General features: G+C 50.2%; 1 protein-coding gene across 1 annotated transcript in view; it reads left to right on the top strand.

Annotated features, from left to right (window-relative positions):
* The window catches only part of LOC125720187 (neurexin-1-like), a 609,464-nt gene that overhangs the window by 302,343 nt on the left and 289,047 nt on the right, over nt 1-18,074 (top strand). The window contains 4 exon segments of the mRNA XM_048995368.1: nt 5,792-5,953; nt 11,873-12,302; nt 14,033-14,416; nt 16,059-16,262. Of these exon segments, the coding sequence (XP_048851325.1) occupies nt 5,792-5,953; nt 11,873-12,302; nt 14,033-14,416; nt 16,059-16,262 (1,180 nt within the window).

Below are 18,074 nucleotides of genomic sequence, written 5' to 3'. Positions count from 1 at the left end.
CTCGCTTCGGAGTATGGCATGGTCATTTATTTCACGTTTATTGCTTTTGTATGTGTGCTTTTGTATGTGTGTTCATTTTATTTCCATTCTTAATGCTATTTATTAGTTAGATAGGTAGTATAAATAGACAATCATTTGGGGGTCTGCCATGGATTCAATTCATTTACATTATTTCTTATGAGCAAATTCGACTTGGACCTCAACCAAATCGCAACTCGACCAGCCTTCTGGAGCAAATGAAGTTGGTGTTCCAAGCTGCCACAGTACTTAGGTACTCTGAGCGTACGTAATCGTAGGACATCTTTGGTGATAGTATATGCGACATTGATTCACAGCACACGTAAGGGTGGATGTTTGTGTATATACTCACTGCTTCGGTACACACCCTCCTCCATATTCATCCATGCACCTTCCTGGTAGGAGTCACAGGGTCCTACATATTCAGCGAAGGCTGTATGGCATGAAAAATATATGCAATAATTTAACTCCACTATAAAAGGCAGCCTTGTGACTCCCCAGTTCTGCAGCCCTGTGTCTTAGAAATTCCAGAAACCATAAATAACAAGGCGGAAGCCTATGAAGCTGCCAATAAAATCTGTCTTTGCTATTTAATCATTTACTGACTGGTTATTGTGCAGATGAATGAAGTGCCGCTTATAACATTCCCCAGTAACAAAAGCAGGGCCGTTCCTGAAAGCCTTCCGCTGCTGGCCACATATTCAGGTCCACAGCTGGCGTGTAACACAGCTGCCCCTGGGCCATGAGTTCAGATCTTCAGTCCTGCCTCTGTTTGCATGCCTTTCTGCCGGGGTCACCCTTGCCCCACCGGTGCAGGAGGTGCACTGGACCCCTAAAAATGCCATTAATGTTACATAGTGTCTCCTACATTGGTCTGCCATCCCATTGAGGGAGCCTCCGTCCTCGTGGCCTGAACTGCCTGCCAGGGGCATAACTAGAAATTCTCTGCCCCCTGACAAAATGCTGCTTGCCCCCCCCCACCCACTCACCCAATCTCACACATACACTGGCCCTACCCAGCACCTTTAGTATCTGTAACCTTTGCTGCACCCCTCTAGCCCTGCTGCACTATCCGGGATGAGGACAATAACAATAATACGATATATCGACAACAATAATGACAAAAATAACAAGAACAATACAACAAAACAACAACACAACAAGAACAATACAATATAACAACAATTGAATATAACAACACAACAAGAACAATACAATATAACAACAATAATAACAATAACAACAATTGAATAGAACAACACAACAACAACAATGCAATATAACAGCAACACAACAATAATGTGAAATTACTATGAGAATCCAATCATTTTCAGACTAAGCTGAGCTTTACCTAAAACACTGCTGTGCAGCACATAATTCCTGTGCGATCTGAGCCACTACAGACTTGTATAGTTTGTGTTCAGGTCATATGATCGGGTAGAGTACAGGTGCAATTTTGTAATGGTCTCCTTCATCCTGAACATTGTGGGGGGGGGGGAGACAAACCCCAGAGGAGCTTCTGATGGATGGTCCATTTAGCAGCCCTCCTGGGTCACTAGCGTTGACGCATCTTCTGTCGCACTGATGTTCTTTCTGGACAGCAGGATGCCATGCTTTTGCCACGAGGAACAAGGAAGAGCTGCTTCATCCATTCAGACGAGAGCTCGGCCCCGGGGGGGCGGGCCCTTGTAATGCTTGTTTCACTGCTTGTAGTCATGACAGCTGGTATATATGAGCTGCACATCGCAGGTGACGCGAGGCTTTCTTTTACAGTGGTCTCTCTCTGTCACTGCAGTGAAAAACAAAACGCCTCACTCTTCAGTCACTTCTCCTATTTAATATCATTGCCCATGACAGGTTTATTGAATTCATCTGTCCTTTTTTATCTCAGATTACTTCCTTATTTCTCCCAATATAAAAGCTGCACATCGAACATTATATATACAGGCACACACAGTTTCGCACCCCATTCCAGATCGCACCGATCATCCCATAATAATCTCTATGTGTCATACATCTAAAAGACTCCAAAATGAATTAGTGCATCTCATTCTCTCTCTATATATATATAGCCCACCTCAATTTGTGTATTAGCTTTGTATCAGCAGTGAGTCACCTGTAACAAGGATAATATGGGGCTTAGATATATACGTATATAATCACAATCAGTAACCTGATAAGCTTACTGCAGCTTTCTGATGCTTCCTACGAAGAGCGGCGTGAGGGATTGCTCAGCTGCACTAACCCGTGACAGCCGCTGCTGATATAATTCACAATACTTTATGCACATTTATATTGAGAAGCAGTCCGTGTAAATTGTTTTCACACCAGGTTTGTATTTTTGCAGTCAGACTGAAAAGTAATCATAACGTATGTGACTTTGAAATGAATCACCCGCAGTGCACCTGCTAGCTAAATACATCCATTAAACATACGTCCTAACGACGCAATCAGCCCAACATCAGGTTGTATTTAAACTCCAATTTAAACTGAAATATATCCATTTAACATCCATACATACATACATCTAATATTTTACATTGTCTGTAACTGAAGTATCCAGATTATCTAAGTCAACACAGAAAGAACATGTAATTACCTACCTGCTTTATAAAATTCTGCAACACTTTACATTCAGTGCCCCTTCATAATGCATTCATTATGCATTCATAGAACATTCAGTGCAACTTCATAATACATTCATTATGCATTCATAGAACATTCAGTGCCCCTTCATAATGCATTCATAGAAGATTCAGTGCACCTTCATAATGCATTCATAGAACATTCAGTGCACCTTCATAATTTATTCATAGAACATTCAGTACACCTTCATAATGCATTCATAGAACATTCAGTGCACCTTCATAATGCAGAAATAGAACAGTCAGTGCACCTTCATAATGCATTCATAAGCAACATGCAAGTACACCTTAACATCCTAACATCCCAAAACAGCTTTATTACACATTAACAAACATTACATGATTATACAGTTACAATATTTATCATTATGTAATGTTTGTTATTAATGTATATTACAGTTGTTAAGGGATGTTAGGATGTAAAGGTGCATGATGTTTATGAATGATTTCAGAATACTTAATGATTACATTATGAAGGTGTACTGAACGTTTTATGAATGCAGTATAAAAGTATTATGAAGGTGCAGTTAATATGAAGCGTTACCTAAAACTCATAAATATTCCCGACCAGTCAAATGAATAAAACAGGGATCAGCTTAGTTTTCAGTCAAAATGTAGCGAAATCGATTCCAAGTAAAAGATAAAGAAGAAATATTTCATGTAGTGGGGTGTGACTCATGGGGAATTTACAGTTTAGCGGGGGATGTGTGTGTGTGTGTGCGCATCGTTTTGTGTTTGTGTTTATATGTCGGGGTGTGTTGTGTTGGGGGGGGGGGGGGGGGGGGTAATGACTTACTTCACACTTGGTGAATCCAGATTGCAGAAATGAGGATATTCTTAATGTCTTTATGATTGACAGGAGTCAGTGGAACGTGCAGCCTATTGCATGCTGGGAAAAGATGGAGATATGATCAGGCTAGGAAACCCTAATATGAGTTTAATTAAAGTTTCTTGTTTGAACATGGCAGGCCGCAGCGAGAAGCACGGTGTGCATGTGTGCTGAACGCAACGGCGCATCTTTTACCGCTAACTGCGGAGTCCGTTTCATGCGGGTGGGAAATTTCGCGACAGACGCTGGCAGCTGGGGGCCACTTCTCAGCCTCGCAATCTCATCTGTCAGCGGTGGCGGGAGTCTGTTATCGTTTCACGGGGAGCGGAAAGTGTAGCGATTCCAACCGGTATTATAACAGTGGGCAGCAATGATCCAGAATCTTCCACAGTGGGACCAGGAGCTGAGCAGCCTGCCCAGAGGTATAAGGTTGCCCCCACTTTGTGTGTGTTGCTTTCTGTTCTTCTTTGTGTCTGAACGGCTCGTTTGTGCATATTGAGTGAAGCGTCCAGGGAACCCTGAGCGTTAATCTGGGTAGGTATGCGGTCGCCAGGGAGTTGGATTTACAGGGTTTATGGTACATGACACTGGATGGTCCCTGTGTAGAGGCAGCCTCGATAGCAGGAGCTAAGTCATAATAACCTCCCATGGATCATTGACATTTAGCGATTAGGGATTGGGTTTGAAGAACATCCAAAATCAGCATTCATAACGAATGCCTCATGTCTTCCTAGGCCTAGTACACTTCCATGGCGTCCTGGATGGTGGCTCGCAGCTGGCTGGGCGTAATTCATTAATGATTTCTTAATGATGGCATTAGCAACATAACTGACAGCCGGGCTACTCTCTGGCAAGTCCTCAATTGGAAAATGCGATATGAAGTCTTGGCACCAGAGTTGTGCTAATTACCTGGATTCCACTCGCCTCAGCTGGACGAAATTGTGACACTCGGATCTGCTTGGCGCAGCAAATGAGCCTCGTCGGCAGACACTCAGGCACCCGCCACGTTGCCGTCGGGTCCCGGAAAAGGCCGACGCCCAACACACACTGCTGTCACCCTCCCCACGACCACGGACACAGGTCCCACCAACAAACGGTCCCAAACTGGCAAGGATGTCCCCTCCCTACCTGACCCCCCCCCACCACTGGCACTGACACCTGGACAGCAGTGGCAGACATAAAAATGGGTTGCCCTTTATTGAGGGAAGTACGGTAATCCTAAGAGCAGTGAGACCATTACGCTCAGTTTGGGATGGTCTTTCCGAGTGCAGCTGACAGGACCCCCCCTTTCCCCCCTTCTGCCTTCACAAGAGACGCTTAAAAGTAGCTGGACACCTTCAAACATCTCGTTAAATGTTTCACACCTAGTATATATGATGCCTTTTCCAATAGTCACAGCTTTAACATGGAATACGGTTTCATGTCAGTATCTGATCCGCGGCCGTTGTCCTCGCTCAGGATAGCGACGGCAGCCACATAGCTAGCTGCCTCCCGCTGGCTACTAGAGACGGGTTTGGGCTTGAGGATTGTTGGAATAGTAAAGTTCAACATTTCTTATGTCTTATAAAATCTTGTGCTCTGCATCGATGGATGTTGGATAAAACACCAACAAAAGAATTTTAATTAAAATATAAATCAGATGAACTGAGAGTGATGTAGTAATAGTGGCGTTCGTTCATTTCCAAAGCTTATGAATAAATGGTCGAACTTCCGCACCCATTCGAATGCCGTCGAGAGGACAGCAATCGCACATCAGTCCGGTTTGGAGAGGCAATACCTTCCCCTCACTTTCCCAAAAAACAAATTGATTATTACTAATATAATAAAAGGACAGTACGCATTTAGATAAAGGAAAATATATTTGTTTATAACCTTAAACAATATTACAGCATTAGCATGGACGTTAGCATTAGCGTTGACGTTAGCATGGACGTTAGCATTAGCGTTGACGTTAGCATGGACGTTAGCACTAGCATCGATGTCAACGTTAGCACAGCATCGCGGTGAAACTGAAGCATGCAGCCATCTGGCTGTGAACTGGATTAAGATGCATGCTTAGGCTGCTCTCCTTCCTTTTTTGGGGTCGCGCCTGGCAGGACGGCCTGGTTGCAGTGGCAGGGCCCTGCAGCTGCACTCGTGAAAGCACTCCCTCTGAGCTGTCATGACGCAGGCATTCGGCACAGTAGCTCTAGGACGGAGTCCGGCCTGCTCTGCGGCTCGTGTTTAATCTTCTCTCTACTATTCTTTCTCTCTGTCTTTCTCCGCCTTCTCTCCGTCTGTCTGGCTATGGCTGACTCAGGTGACTATATCGGTGGACGGGATTCTCACCACCACGGGCTACACCCAGGAGGACTACACCATGCTCGGGTCCGATGATTTCTTCTACATCGGGGGGAGCCCCAACACGGCGGACCTGCCTGGGTCGCCTGTCAGCAACAACTTCATGGGCTGCTTAAAAGATGTAAGTGCTGGGCTGCCCGGTGTCCTGCGTGACAGATCCACAGCACTTCAGTTCCTCACGTATCCCTCCTAGCAAACAATGGGCAATGGCGCACAGGTATTAGCAGGTTTTAGCTACGCGCTCAACTTTTTATTATGAAGACACTGTCCCTCTGCATTACGATTCCTGGGTCAAGTGGTACGACGTTTAAGCTTTTTGATATGTGTTTTTATTAAATGTCAGCCTGTTCTGCTTCTTTATTGAATCGTCACAAATGCAATAAATTTCCCCTGACGACTACGCCTCCACATAAAAACAGCAGGAAGGACTGTTTCAGGGAAATGTGCTGTGAGGGGTCTGTCAGTGCCAATGAGATACACAGGCAGCAGCCTTGTCTGCCAGTACTCGAACCAGACGTGTACATGGGGCCCCTGTAATTTAGGCCCCTGTAATTTGGCCCCCTGTTGGCCACATACAGTCACTACACTAAATACTAAATTATCACATTTCTAATATAGGAGCCGCCAAAGCAACATATTATGCTAACCAGCCAGCTACGATCTTTTTACTGTAACGAATAGCTGTTTAGTGAGTTTTTGAAACATCATGGGGGACCTGTACTCCCTTTTTGGGTGAGGAACCAGAAACAACGAACCCATCCATGAGGATAGAGATGGCGTCGGGCCCTAGTCCTGCCAGCTCGTGTCACTTCCTGTTGACAATCTGAGTGTGTCCAGGTCGCGTGGGTCCCGAGGTGCACCGGGCCTGTTGCCTTTGCTTCTTTTCGAGAGCAGTCAGACATTCCGCATCTCCACAGCGATGGTCTCTTGATCCTCACTTCACACTGCTTCAGCTCTCATTAACGTTTGCTCCATGCTGCCCCTTGTGGCACCTCCTCAGTGAGCCTCACCAGGCCTACAGCACCTCCTCCTGCTCCTCCGCTTTTCGCTTCATCTCTTCTATGTCCACACCCAGCTCAACATGCTCCAAGGCTGGGCCTGCGGGAGCCCAACCCACCTGACGCAGACATGCTCCTGTCGTGCTGGCAACATGCTAATGTCTCACTATGTCTCAGAGGGGGGGCGCCAAGTTAGCCAGCCAATTTTACTACATCTCGGGGGGGGGGGGCGCCGAGTTAGCCAGCCAGTTTTACTATATCTTGGGGGGGCGCCGAGTTAGCCAGCCAATTTTACTACATCTCGGGGGGGCGCCGAGTTAGCCAGCCAATTTTACTACATCTCGGGGGGGCGCCGAGTTAGCCAGCCAATTTTACTACATCTCGGGGGTGGGCGCTGAGTTAGCCAGCCAATTTTACTATATCTCGGGGGGGGCGCCGAGTTAGCCAGCCAATTTTACTACATCTTGGGGGGGGGGGGGGCGCCGAGTTAGCCAGCCAGTTTTACTATATCTTGGGGGGGCGCCGAGTTAGCCAGCCAATTTTACTACATCTCGGGGGGGCGCCGAGTTAGCCAGCCAATTTTACTACATCTCGGGGGGGGGGGGGGGGCGCCGAGTTAGCCAGCCAGTTTTACTATATCTCGGGGGGGCGCCGAGTTAGCCAACCAATTTTACTACATCTCGGGGGGGGGGGGCGCCGAGTTAGCCAGCCAATTTTACTATATCTCGGGGGGAGTGGGTGGCACCACATGGACCCTGACTTGCTTTGCCCTAAATGGTGCCTTCATTTGTAAATAGACCCGGAAGTTTCTTCTCAAAAACATCATCCAGTTAAAGGCCCACGTCTCCATCACCCAAGTGCAGAGTGATTATCTGGGGGGCAGATTTTTGTGCGACTGTTTGTGCATCTAAAAGTGCTGTTAAGAGGATTACTGAAGGCTGAGTGAATGGCCAATAGCTTTTTCCAGCGACCAGTACAATATCTGTACAACAAACACAGTTAGATCGCGAATGAAAAGTTAAATGCTAAACAATACATTGTTTTGGGGGGGGGGGGGGGGAAATGTTGCCTCAGAATGTCTGTACAACTAAAACAGATACCTGGAGTGAACCATTAAACAGTAAGAGTACAAGCAGCTTGCTTAAGAGGAAAAATAAATATCCCTTTAAAGGTTTATTTTTTCTGATATAATTATTCATGACCACATTTTGTGCTGAATGTTTGTTGCTGTTTAAAGCTTTATCTCATTTTTAATAAGAAGGATCAGAGGATTGTCCTGAGGAAAAGAGGATAACTAGCAGGCGGAAGCGAAGGAAGCCACTGGCTGCCTGACTCCTGCATCCTGATACGTTTTTAGGGCCTTTTTCATAATGTGGCATCTGCATTTACTCTCCATTAAAGCTCAGGCAAAAGCTATAAGGGGCTCCGCATGGGGGACAAAGACGGCCCACGCGCATGCTATAAGGGGCTCCGCATGGGGGACAAAGACGGCCCACGCACATGCTATAAGGGGCTCCGGATGGGGGACAAAGACGGCCCACGCACATGCTATAAGGGTCTCCGTATGGGGGACAAAGACAGCCCACTCGCATGCTATAAGGGGCTCCGCATGGGGGATGTAGACGGGCCATGCACATGCTATAAGGGGTTCCGCATGGGGGATGTAGACGGCCCATGCGCATGCTATAAGGGGTTCCGCATGGGGGATGTAGACGGCCCACGCGCATGCTATAAGGGGCTCCGGATGGGGGACAAAGATGGCCCACGCACATGCTATAAGGGTCTCCGTATGGGGGACAAAGACAGCCCACGCGCATGCTATAAGGGGCTCCGCATGGGGGATGTAGACGGCCCACGCACACGCTATAAGGGGTTCCGCATGGGGGATGTAGACGGCCCACGCACACGCTATAAGGGGTTCCGCATGGGGGATGTAGACGGCCCACGCGCATGCTATAAGGGTCTCCGTATGGGGGACAAAGACGGCCCACGCACATGCTATAAGGGTCTCCGTATGGGGGACAAAGACAGCCCACGCGCATGCTATAAGGGGCTCCGCATGGGGGATGTAGACGGCCCACGCACATGCTATAAGGGTCTCCGTATGGGGGACAAAGACGGCCCACGCACATGCTATAAGGGGCTCCGCATGGGGGATGTAGACGGCCCACGCACACGCTATAAGGGGTTCCGCATGGGGGATGTAGACGGCCCACGCACACGCTATAAGGGGTTCCGCATGGGGGATGTAGACGGCCCACGCGCATGCTATAAGGGTCTCCGTATGGGGGACAAAGACGGCCCACGCACATGCTATAAGGGTCTCCGTATGGGGGACAAAGACAGCCCACGCGCATGCTATAAGGGGCTCCGCATGGGGGATGTAGACGGCCCACGCACATGCTATAAGGGTCTCCGTATGGGGGACAAAGACGGCCCACGCACATGCTATAAGGGTCTCCGTATGGGGGACAAAGACGGCCCACGCACACGCTATAAGGGGCTCCGTATGGGGGACAAAGACGGCCCACGCACATGCTATAAGGGGTTCCGCATGGGGGATGTAGACGGGCCATGCACACGCTATAAGGGGCTCCGCGTGGGGGATGTAGACGGCCCCAGTGTCTCTTGTCCTCCTCCCTCCTCCTTGTCGATGACCTTCCCTCTTCAGCCTCTCTCTCCTGGGAGTCCCCCCTTGCCTGCCCCCCCCCCCCCCCCCTTTACTCCCCAGGCTTTGCTCGTAATTAATTTCATGCCAATGCTGTCGGTACGCCAGCTTTACCATCCTGACAGCCAAATTAAACATTGATTTCTCTGATGCCTCCATTGCACCCTCTGCTCCCTCTTACCCTAATGACAGAACCCCCTGTGGCACCAACTAACACCAAGGTTCACTGTGAAGGGCCATCCGTCCATCCATCCGTCCATCCATCCGTCCATCCATCCGTCCATCCATCCGTCCATCCATCCGTCCATCCATCCGTCCGTCCATCCAAATGTCCGTCCATCTGTCCATCCGTCGGTCCCTCCTTCCCTCCATCCGTCCGTCCGTCCATCCAAATGTCCGTCCATCTGTCCATCCGTCGGTCCCTCCCTCCCTCCCTCCATCCATCCGTCCATCCAAATGTCCGTCCATCTGTCCATCCGTCGGTCCCTCCCTCCCTCCATCCGTCCGTCCCTCCCTCCCTCCCTCCATCCGTCCGTCCATCCAAATGTCCGTCCATCTGTCCATCCGTCGGTCCCTCCTTCCCTCCATCCGTCCGTCCGTCCATCCAAATGTCCGTCCATCTGTCCATCCGTCGGTCCCTCCCTCCATCCGTCCGTCCATCCATCCAAATGTCCGTCCATCTGTCCATCCATCGGTCCCTCCTTCCCTCCATCCGTCCGTCCGTCCATCCAAATGTCCGTCCATCTGTCCATCCGTCGGTCCCTCCCTCCATCCGTCCATCCATATGTCCGTCCATCTGTCCATCCGTCGGTCCCTCCCTCCCTCCATCCGTCCATCCAAATGTCCGTCCATCTGTCCATCCGTCGGTCCCTCCTTCCCTCCATCCGTCCGTCCGTCCATCCATCCCTCCCTTCATCCATCCATCTATCTATCTATCTTTCTGTCTGTCTGTCTGTCTCTGCCATGTGTACACATATGTAGTTCTTTAGGCATGTCTTCTGTACGGAGACACATACTGTAGGACACTGTACAGTACAGCTGGTGTGGCTCTTTATGTCACTTACATCCCATGTTTACAAACCGAGATCATTATTAACACCAGAAAGTCGACGCCGCACAGATCTGAAATAAACGCAAACTGAATGCCGGAGTGTGGAGCGATAGAAAAAGGTGGAGTGAGTAGCATCCCGAGGGCCGCTGAGAAGCTTACGGCGCATTAAGCTGGGCTGCACTGCCGCCGTAAACGCGCCGGCAGCTTCGGAATAATGGCACATGTAGCGTACGGATATGGGAAAGACGGACAGGATTCATCCGTCTCGCCCTGGAGAGCAAGACTCGGGGAAACACGGGGGCTACAATTAGTGGGGTTCTCTCTGCAGAGGTGAGCCCAAGTGCGTCTGGGCTTAATCCTCCTCTCTGGATCACAGGTTCACACTTTATTCGAGGGTGGCTAATCTCCGGGCGGGCTTTAATGGTTATAATTAAACTGCTAATCACTCTTTAAGACCTGTCTGAAAGGACAGGAGCAGAGAGTCGCCATCGCGCATTATCTGCGCCCATAATGGCGTAGCCGGCTTGCAGGTCGTCTTGGTCCTCTTAAAAACAGGCCCCTTCAGCCTGCAGGGAAGCGGTTTTTGTAAAACAGATGCGCAGAGTCGTGTCTCTCGCCGCCAGCTCAATTTACAGCCCCTGAAAGACTCGAAACCATATCAGGAGTCGTCGTATCTAGGTTTTTTTTTTTTTTTTAATGGTAAACATTGCCGTTGGGGGAGCTCGGCTGTCCCGAGTGGCCAACCACAGCAGCCTCTCACACGGTAAACGATAAAAACATCCCGAGAGATCAGCGCCTGACTGTGGCCGTGTTTACATTCCGAGCCATGAATGGGTGATGCAGCTGGATTTTTAATGGGACCAATTCAAGCGTTTTGCTCGAGGGTACGATTGCCAGGCCTCCCTCGTACCTAAAGCAGCTATCTCTCGTTATGGGCCTGTGTTCCTAAGCACATTTTCTGCTGCCCCATTAATAGAGAAGAACGGTGAACTTGATCATCAGACCCTTATCGTGCGCCGCACAGGCAGAGTATAAACGCAGAAATAAAATGAATTATGTGTTTTTGTTTTTTTTATTGTATGGAAGGGTGTAATGCTGAGTGCTGTGATATACTCCATAAAATGGTCAATTCCAGTAATGCATTCTCTGGTTTCCTCTTGCCGTCCGAAGAGGTGAACTTCAGGTGAACCAGTAGCTATAAATTTAGGGAAAAGTTACTGCTGTTGTATTTTTGTGCGGTGATAGGGCATGATTGGTGATGATAGTGCTGTAAGCGCCAGGCGTTAACAAACACGTGAAATATGTCCCCGTCTCTCTGAGTAGGTGGTGTACAAGAACAACGACTTCAAGCTGGAACTGTCCCGCCTGGCCATCGAGCGCGACCCCAAGATCAGTCTGCACGGCGACCTGGTCTTCCGCTGCGAGGACGTGGCCGCCCTGGACCCCGTCACCTTCGAGACCCCAGAGTCCTACATCGCCCTGCCCAGGTGGAACACCAAAAAGACGGGCTCCATCTCCTTCGACTTCCGCACCACGGAGCCCAACGGCCTGCTGCTCTTCAGCCACGGCCGGCCCAAGGAGCAGCGCGCCGACCGGCACCCCAAAGTGGACTACTTCGCCATCGAGCTCCTGGACGGATTCCTCTACCTGCTCATGGACATGGGCTCTGGCAGCGTCAAGATGAAGGCCAGCAACAAGAAGGTCAATGACGGCGATTGGTGTCACGTCGACTTCCAGAGGGAGGGCCGCAAAGGTGAGGCCGTGATCGATAGCCTCAGCGGGGGCTTCAATGCCGCATCAGAGCGGCTCTTTAATAAACGGGCGGCCATGCTGACCTGCCATTGAATCGGGGTCCTCGGCATCATAAAACAGATGAGCTGCGGTGACAGCAGGTGCGGTGGATGGCGGGAAGGCAGCACTGTGACAAAGGACTGGGGCGCTCCTCCGGATATGGGATATAAATGAGCATTACGGACAGACGTCCTTTACTGCGGAGGTCATGATCACCGAGTGAAGTATGAGGGGCTGCAGCTGCAATCGTCCAATCATATCTGTCGCTTGCCCTCTTCCCTGTAATCTGATTGGTGGATCTTTAACTCGCACATCATTCAGTCCTGATATGCAGCAGATTCCCAATCAATTCTGGATAATTTCAATTCAATATCCGTCGTTGTCGGCCTTGGCTGTATCATCTCCGCCTCCATCTCCATCCCCCTCTTCCTGCTCTTCTTGTCCCGTAGCTGGTCCCTGTGTACCTCTCTTTGTTCCTCTTTTAATCCCAGGCTCCTTCAGTGTGAATCTACCCTGCAACGCCATTTTTTTGTTCTCAGCCCCCAAACTCATCACTCCCCCCCCCCCACCAGCCGTGCGGAAGCGGGAGGGCGCGGAGGCGGGGCTGGTGTTCCGGATCCGTGTCACGATGGCATGCAGGCAGCCCCGCTGAGCACGCGTCAGCCCCCGCTGTAACTGCAATTCAATTGACAATTAAGAGGAAAGTTTAAATTAAGAGGAGAAACTGAGCGAGACGCCCACATACATCCCACCCCCCCCACCCCCCCCCACCACTGTGACGCTTCTGCTTTTTGGAACAGAAACCCCTGAATGCATTACATTCAGGCGGATGGCGATCAGACGCGCACAGCTGCGCAGTCGGGCGCACAGCTGCGCAGTCGGGCGCACGGCAAACACACGCACACACATGGACAGTCAGGCACATCAAGTGCACATGGACAGCATGCGGGCTAAAATTCATCCTGTTTATCATAATGCTTAATGCCTAGAGGCTCTGCAGCCCCCTGTGAGTCTGAATAGGACAAGCGGGTACAGAAAATGGAGGGATGGATGGATAGTAGGTAGGTAGGTACCTGTAAAGGCGTGGGGGGGGCTGGAGGTGCCTGAGTGTTTTCCTGTTTTGCCAGGACTATATAATGTGAGCTTGCATGTGAGCTTTATAGCTGCTGGGTGCCGCTGTGTGACCACTGAGTTCCTGTCCCTGTAAATGTCTCCGCATAGCCCTGCAGTGCCATTTCCATCTGAAATATTCAGCAGTTCGAGGCGTCTGGACCTGTCCCCCTTCACGGGAAGCGTGTCGCGGGGCGGGCGTTTACACCAGCCTGGCACTTGGTCCTCAGAATATTTGGTTCTCCCAAGAACCTTGTGCTGCGTTGAGAGTCATGCGGCGCTGCGGAGGATGCCTCACTAAGACTGCGCTCCTCCTGCACCACCTAATGCAGGGCTTCTCAGGCCAGGCCTGCCGGGAACCGGGAGGGAGCAGAAACGCAGGCCATCTGGGGGGGGTCCGGCCATCTGGGGGGGGTCCGGCCATCTGGGGGGGGTCCGGCCATCTGGGGGGGGTCCGGCTTCAGAAACACTCCTCTACAGGGCCGATATTAACGTCAGATGTCAGCCATCATTCCTGCTGGAGGTCTGCACGGCTTTATTCGGTCACTGCTGATTTACTTCTGTGGGGCCCTGATTCTACAGGTTCCATATCGGTAAACAGCCGCAGCACGCCGTTCTTCTCCAACGAGGGCAGCGAGATCCTGGACCTGGACAGCGACATGTTCCTGGGGGGTCTGCCGGAGATGCGCTCAGACCTGATCCTGCCCCCTGGGGTGTGGACGGCCCTGCTCAACTACGGCTACGTGGGCTGCGTGCGCGACCTCTTCATCGACGGCAAGAGCCGCGACGTGCGCCGTCTGGCGGAGATGCAAAGCGTCCCCGGCGTCAGCAGCTTCTGCACCCGCGAGTTCCAGCGCAAGTGCGCCGGCGCGCCCTGCACCAACACTGGCCAGTGCCGCGAGGGCTGGAACCGCTACATCTGCGACTGCACCGGCACTGGCTTCCTGGGCTACAACTGCCAGACAGGTATGGCTCCTCCCCCCGGTCTCCACGGCGACGGGAGGCGGAGACAAGCCGAGAATTCTGAGGGTCACGTAAAGAGCTTGTGGGAGTAATGACTATGAATCACCGCGACCCTTTTGGTGCCTGCTCTTTGCGGCAGGCTGCACACAGAAGGTTTTTATATGCATAATTATGATGCATATTCAATGACTGATAGAACAATCGGCAAACAGGAAATTAAAATATAAGAAATAAGTCAATATTGGTCATTCAGTGCTTCTGGCATGATATCTGTCCGCTTGCCTACCCTCACACTTCGTATATAACACCGCATAACCAGAGTTTAATGGGTGGCTGGGATTATGTAGTTGACCAAGCAAAACTTCCAGAAGAGATGCATGCTATTTGTAGGTAGCATATACATTATTGATGCAGACTGACTCGAGCAGAGATTAACACAGCAGAGGACTGTGGGATGCTAAAGAGAAAATTAGATGAGAAAAAATGCGTGAGACATGGCCTTGATTTTGCGATTAATTTTGCGATTAATTATCACACGTATACTATTAACGATTTAAAATGCTGAGTCACTGTTTTGGTGGTAAGCCGCGGCTGAAATGCTGCCTGAATACTGTCATAAAGTATTTTACTCTATTAATTATGCAGCTAATGGTGTTTTCACTTAGGTTCGAAGCACATAGGTCTGGATAGTGCTAATATGCTCACAAATCCTTGCAAGCTGTTGTCCTCCCTACAGCTGCGAATGCAAACAAATATTACCCTAGCAGAAGTGAAGTATCAAAATGCATTTTCTGAGAATGCAGCAGCGCTGCCACGGCCATGTTCGCCGTGCCAGAGGTCTCTCTCTCTCGCGTTTTGCTTTTCTTAGCATTGTTCTCTATTGCCATCTGCTGTCAGTCTGCGGTACTGCAGTCTGGCTCGGTATGGGAAGATGTTTTCGTGGAGAACTGGAAGACACTCCAGCTTTGAGAGATGCAGCGTGCTTGCATATTAATATTTAGTTTAATTTAATTGATAACTGTCTGTAAATCCATTCATTTCCATGCTTTTCTGTACAGAGATCACTCATCTGCCAGTCTGCTTATCAAATGCGTTGTTCACATTAGTAGAAGCTTTTATTGCGCTTTTCTGCATGAATTACGCAGCCATTATAATTTGTTAATGAAACTGACTATATTATGCATACAGATAAGAGGTTATGTAGGGTAATGAGCAGCTGATTTTCTGATAATGCCCCAGTGCTGCCCCCCCCCCCAATGAATAGCCAGTGAATAAGGTCAGAAGGTGGTAGCTAGCTGGTTAGCATAACATGCTGGATTAGGAACGTCTTTATTTGACAAAAGCAGGTGAAGGGCACAAGTCCACAGCCCATCTAGGTTGGCCACCCGTCTGTGGTTCCTGGCCCCTTCTCACGAATTGACAGACTGGGGCCCCCAGTGTAGTGACTTCTGTGGCCAGCAGGGGGCCAAAACTTTGGGGGCCCCGGAGAAATGTATGGTTAGAGTGCCGCTAAACACCACCACTGTGAATAGGTACAAGGGGCTGTGCTGGTTATTTTTGGGGCCCCAAACCGAGAGCCACTTCAAGGCCATGCGGTGCAGTGACTGTGGCCCCTATGGCCCCCCCCCCCCCCCCCCCCCCGCAGAGGCCACGGTGCTGAGCTACGATGGCAGCATGTACCTGAAGATCATGATGCCGAGCGGCGTTCACACAGAGGCGGAGGACGTGGCCTTGAGGTTCATGTCCCAGAGAGCATATGGGCTGCTGATGGCCACCACCTCCAAGGAGTCTGCCGACACCCTGCGACTGGAGCTCGACGGCGGCAGGGTCAAGCTCACCGTCAACCTAGGTAACCCCCCTCCCCCCCACATCCCCCAGCGCCGCCTAGACCCTCCTCCACCCCCCTCCCATTCGCTCCCCGGTTGCCCTGGCAACATCTCCCCAACATGAAGGTAAAGGGGACGGCTCTTCCATCGCTCACGATGTCAGACAGAAAGAGAAGGCAGTAAGACCCAGACCTTCTCTCTGGACTGCAGGCCAACAAACCGAATTCGCTGTTATTCTCCCACGGCTGCCCACCTTCTGACATTTTAGTGTTTTAAGTTTTACATTTTTGGACATCTGGAGAAAATTCTCACAGTCCTGCTCCTTGTATGTAAACATGGCAGTCATATAACATTCAGTGTGGCAGCTGTAATCCGACGTGGAGAAGCTGCCCTCCACGTCGCCAGCTCATTGGACAGTAACAAGCTCTAGGAGCACAGTGGATAGCCAATCAGAGCATGGCGTGCCAAGGGTGTGTTCATGAAGCAGTAATGGGTAACCCTAAGTCAAGGCGAAGCGTGGGCATTTCTGTCAGATATCTGTGACCAGTGGCAGCCCTTCCCTTTATGTTCCATCTTTTGAAAAGAGACTAGGACGTCCCCTGGCGTAAGTGGGTGGGGTTTGTCTCCGCGCCCTTGGGTGTGGCAGGATGTCTCCCCCTAAGGTTCAGAACAAATCACCTTCATGTCTCTCACACTCACTCGCTCGCTCACGCTCCCTCTCCCCATCTGACTCTCTCTCTCTATCCCTCACACTCTCTCTCTTTCTGAGCTCCATCTTTCTCTCTCTTTGTCACTTTTTCTCTCTCTCACAGACTCTATCTCCCTCTCTCTGTATTGCCTTTACTCTCTTTCTCACTCGCTTATGCTCTTTCTCTGTGTCCCTGAGCTTCCTCTCTATCACTCTCTCTCGCTCTCTCCCCCTCTCTCTCTCTGCTGCTGTCTTTCACTCAATGAGCTCTCTTTCTTCTCCTGTCTCTCTCTCTGTATCACTCTTACTCTCTCTCTGTTGCTCTCTTTCTCTCCCTCTCTTTCTCTGAGCTCTCTCTCTCTCTCTGTTGCTCTTTCTCTCCCTCTCTCTCTCTTTCTCCGAGCCCTCTCTCTCTCTGTTGCTCTCTTTCTCTCCCTCTCTCTCTCTCTGAGTTCTCTCTCTCTCTGAGCCCCCTCTCTCTCTCTCTTGCTCTCTCTCTCTCTCTGAGTTCTCTCTTTCTCTGAGCCCTCTCTCTCTCTCTCTGTTGCTCTTTCTCTCACTCTCTCTCTCTGAGTTCTCTCTCTCTCTGAGCCCCCTCTCTCTCTCTCTCTTGCTCTCTTTCTCTCACTCTCTCTCTCTGAGTTCTCTCTTTCTCTGAGCCCTCTCTCTCTCTCTCTGTTGCTCTCTTTCTCTCACTCTCTCTCTCTCTGAGTTCTCTCTCTCTCTGAGCCCTCTCTCTCTCTCTCTTGCTCTCTTTCTCTCACTCTCTCTCTGAGTTCTCTCTCTCTCTGAGCCCTCTCTCTTGCTCTCTGTCAGTCCTTGTCTCTCATTTTCCAAAGGTCAGAAGATGGAACTTTTCATCCCTTCAATGGCCTGTATATCTGCGGCCCCTGGAACAAACAGCCAGAGTGACCAGCTAACTGGGGGTCTCGAGGCTTTTCCAAGCCCTAGGTCCTAGTGCCCCCTTCCCCCTACACTCAAGCACCGTCGAACGGGATGCCGACAGACGGCCGCATCTCAGTTCTCGCACAGGATTGCAGAAATAACAAATTCGGAAGCCTGGCCTCATTAGCTTATTGACGCAAAAGCCGAATCGCATCTTGTATGTAAAGTCGCGCCTCATTCTAAAACAGGAGGCCTTGCTGCG

Source organism: Brienomyrus brachyistius, chromosome 24 (genome assembly GCF_023856365.1).
Source record: "Brienomyrus brachyistius isolate T26 chromosome 24, BBRACH_0.4, whole genome shotgun sequence".
Lineage (NCBI taxonomy): Eukaryota > Metazoa > Chordata > Actinopteri > Osteoglossiformes > Mormyridae > Brienomyrus > Brienomyrus brachyistius.
Note: the sequence above shows the minus strand (reverse complement) of the source record. Positions and strands in the feature narration are given on the sequence as shown.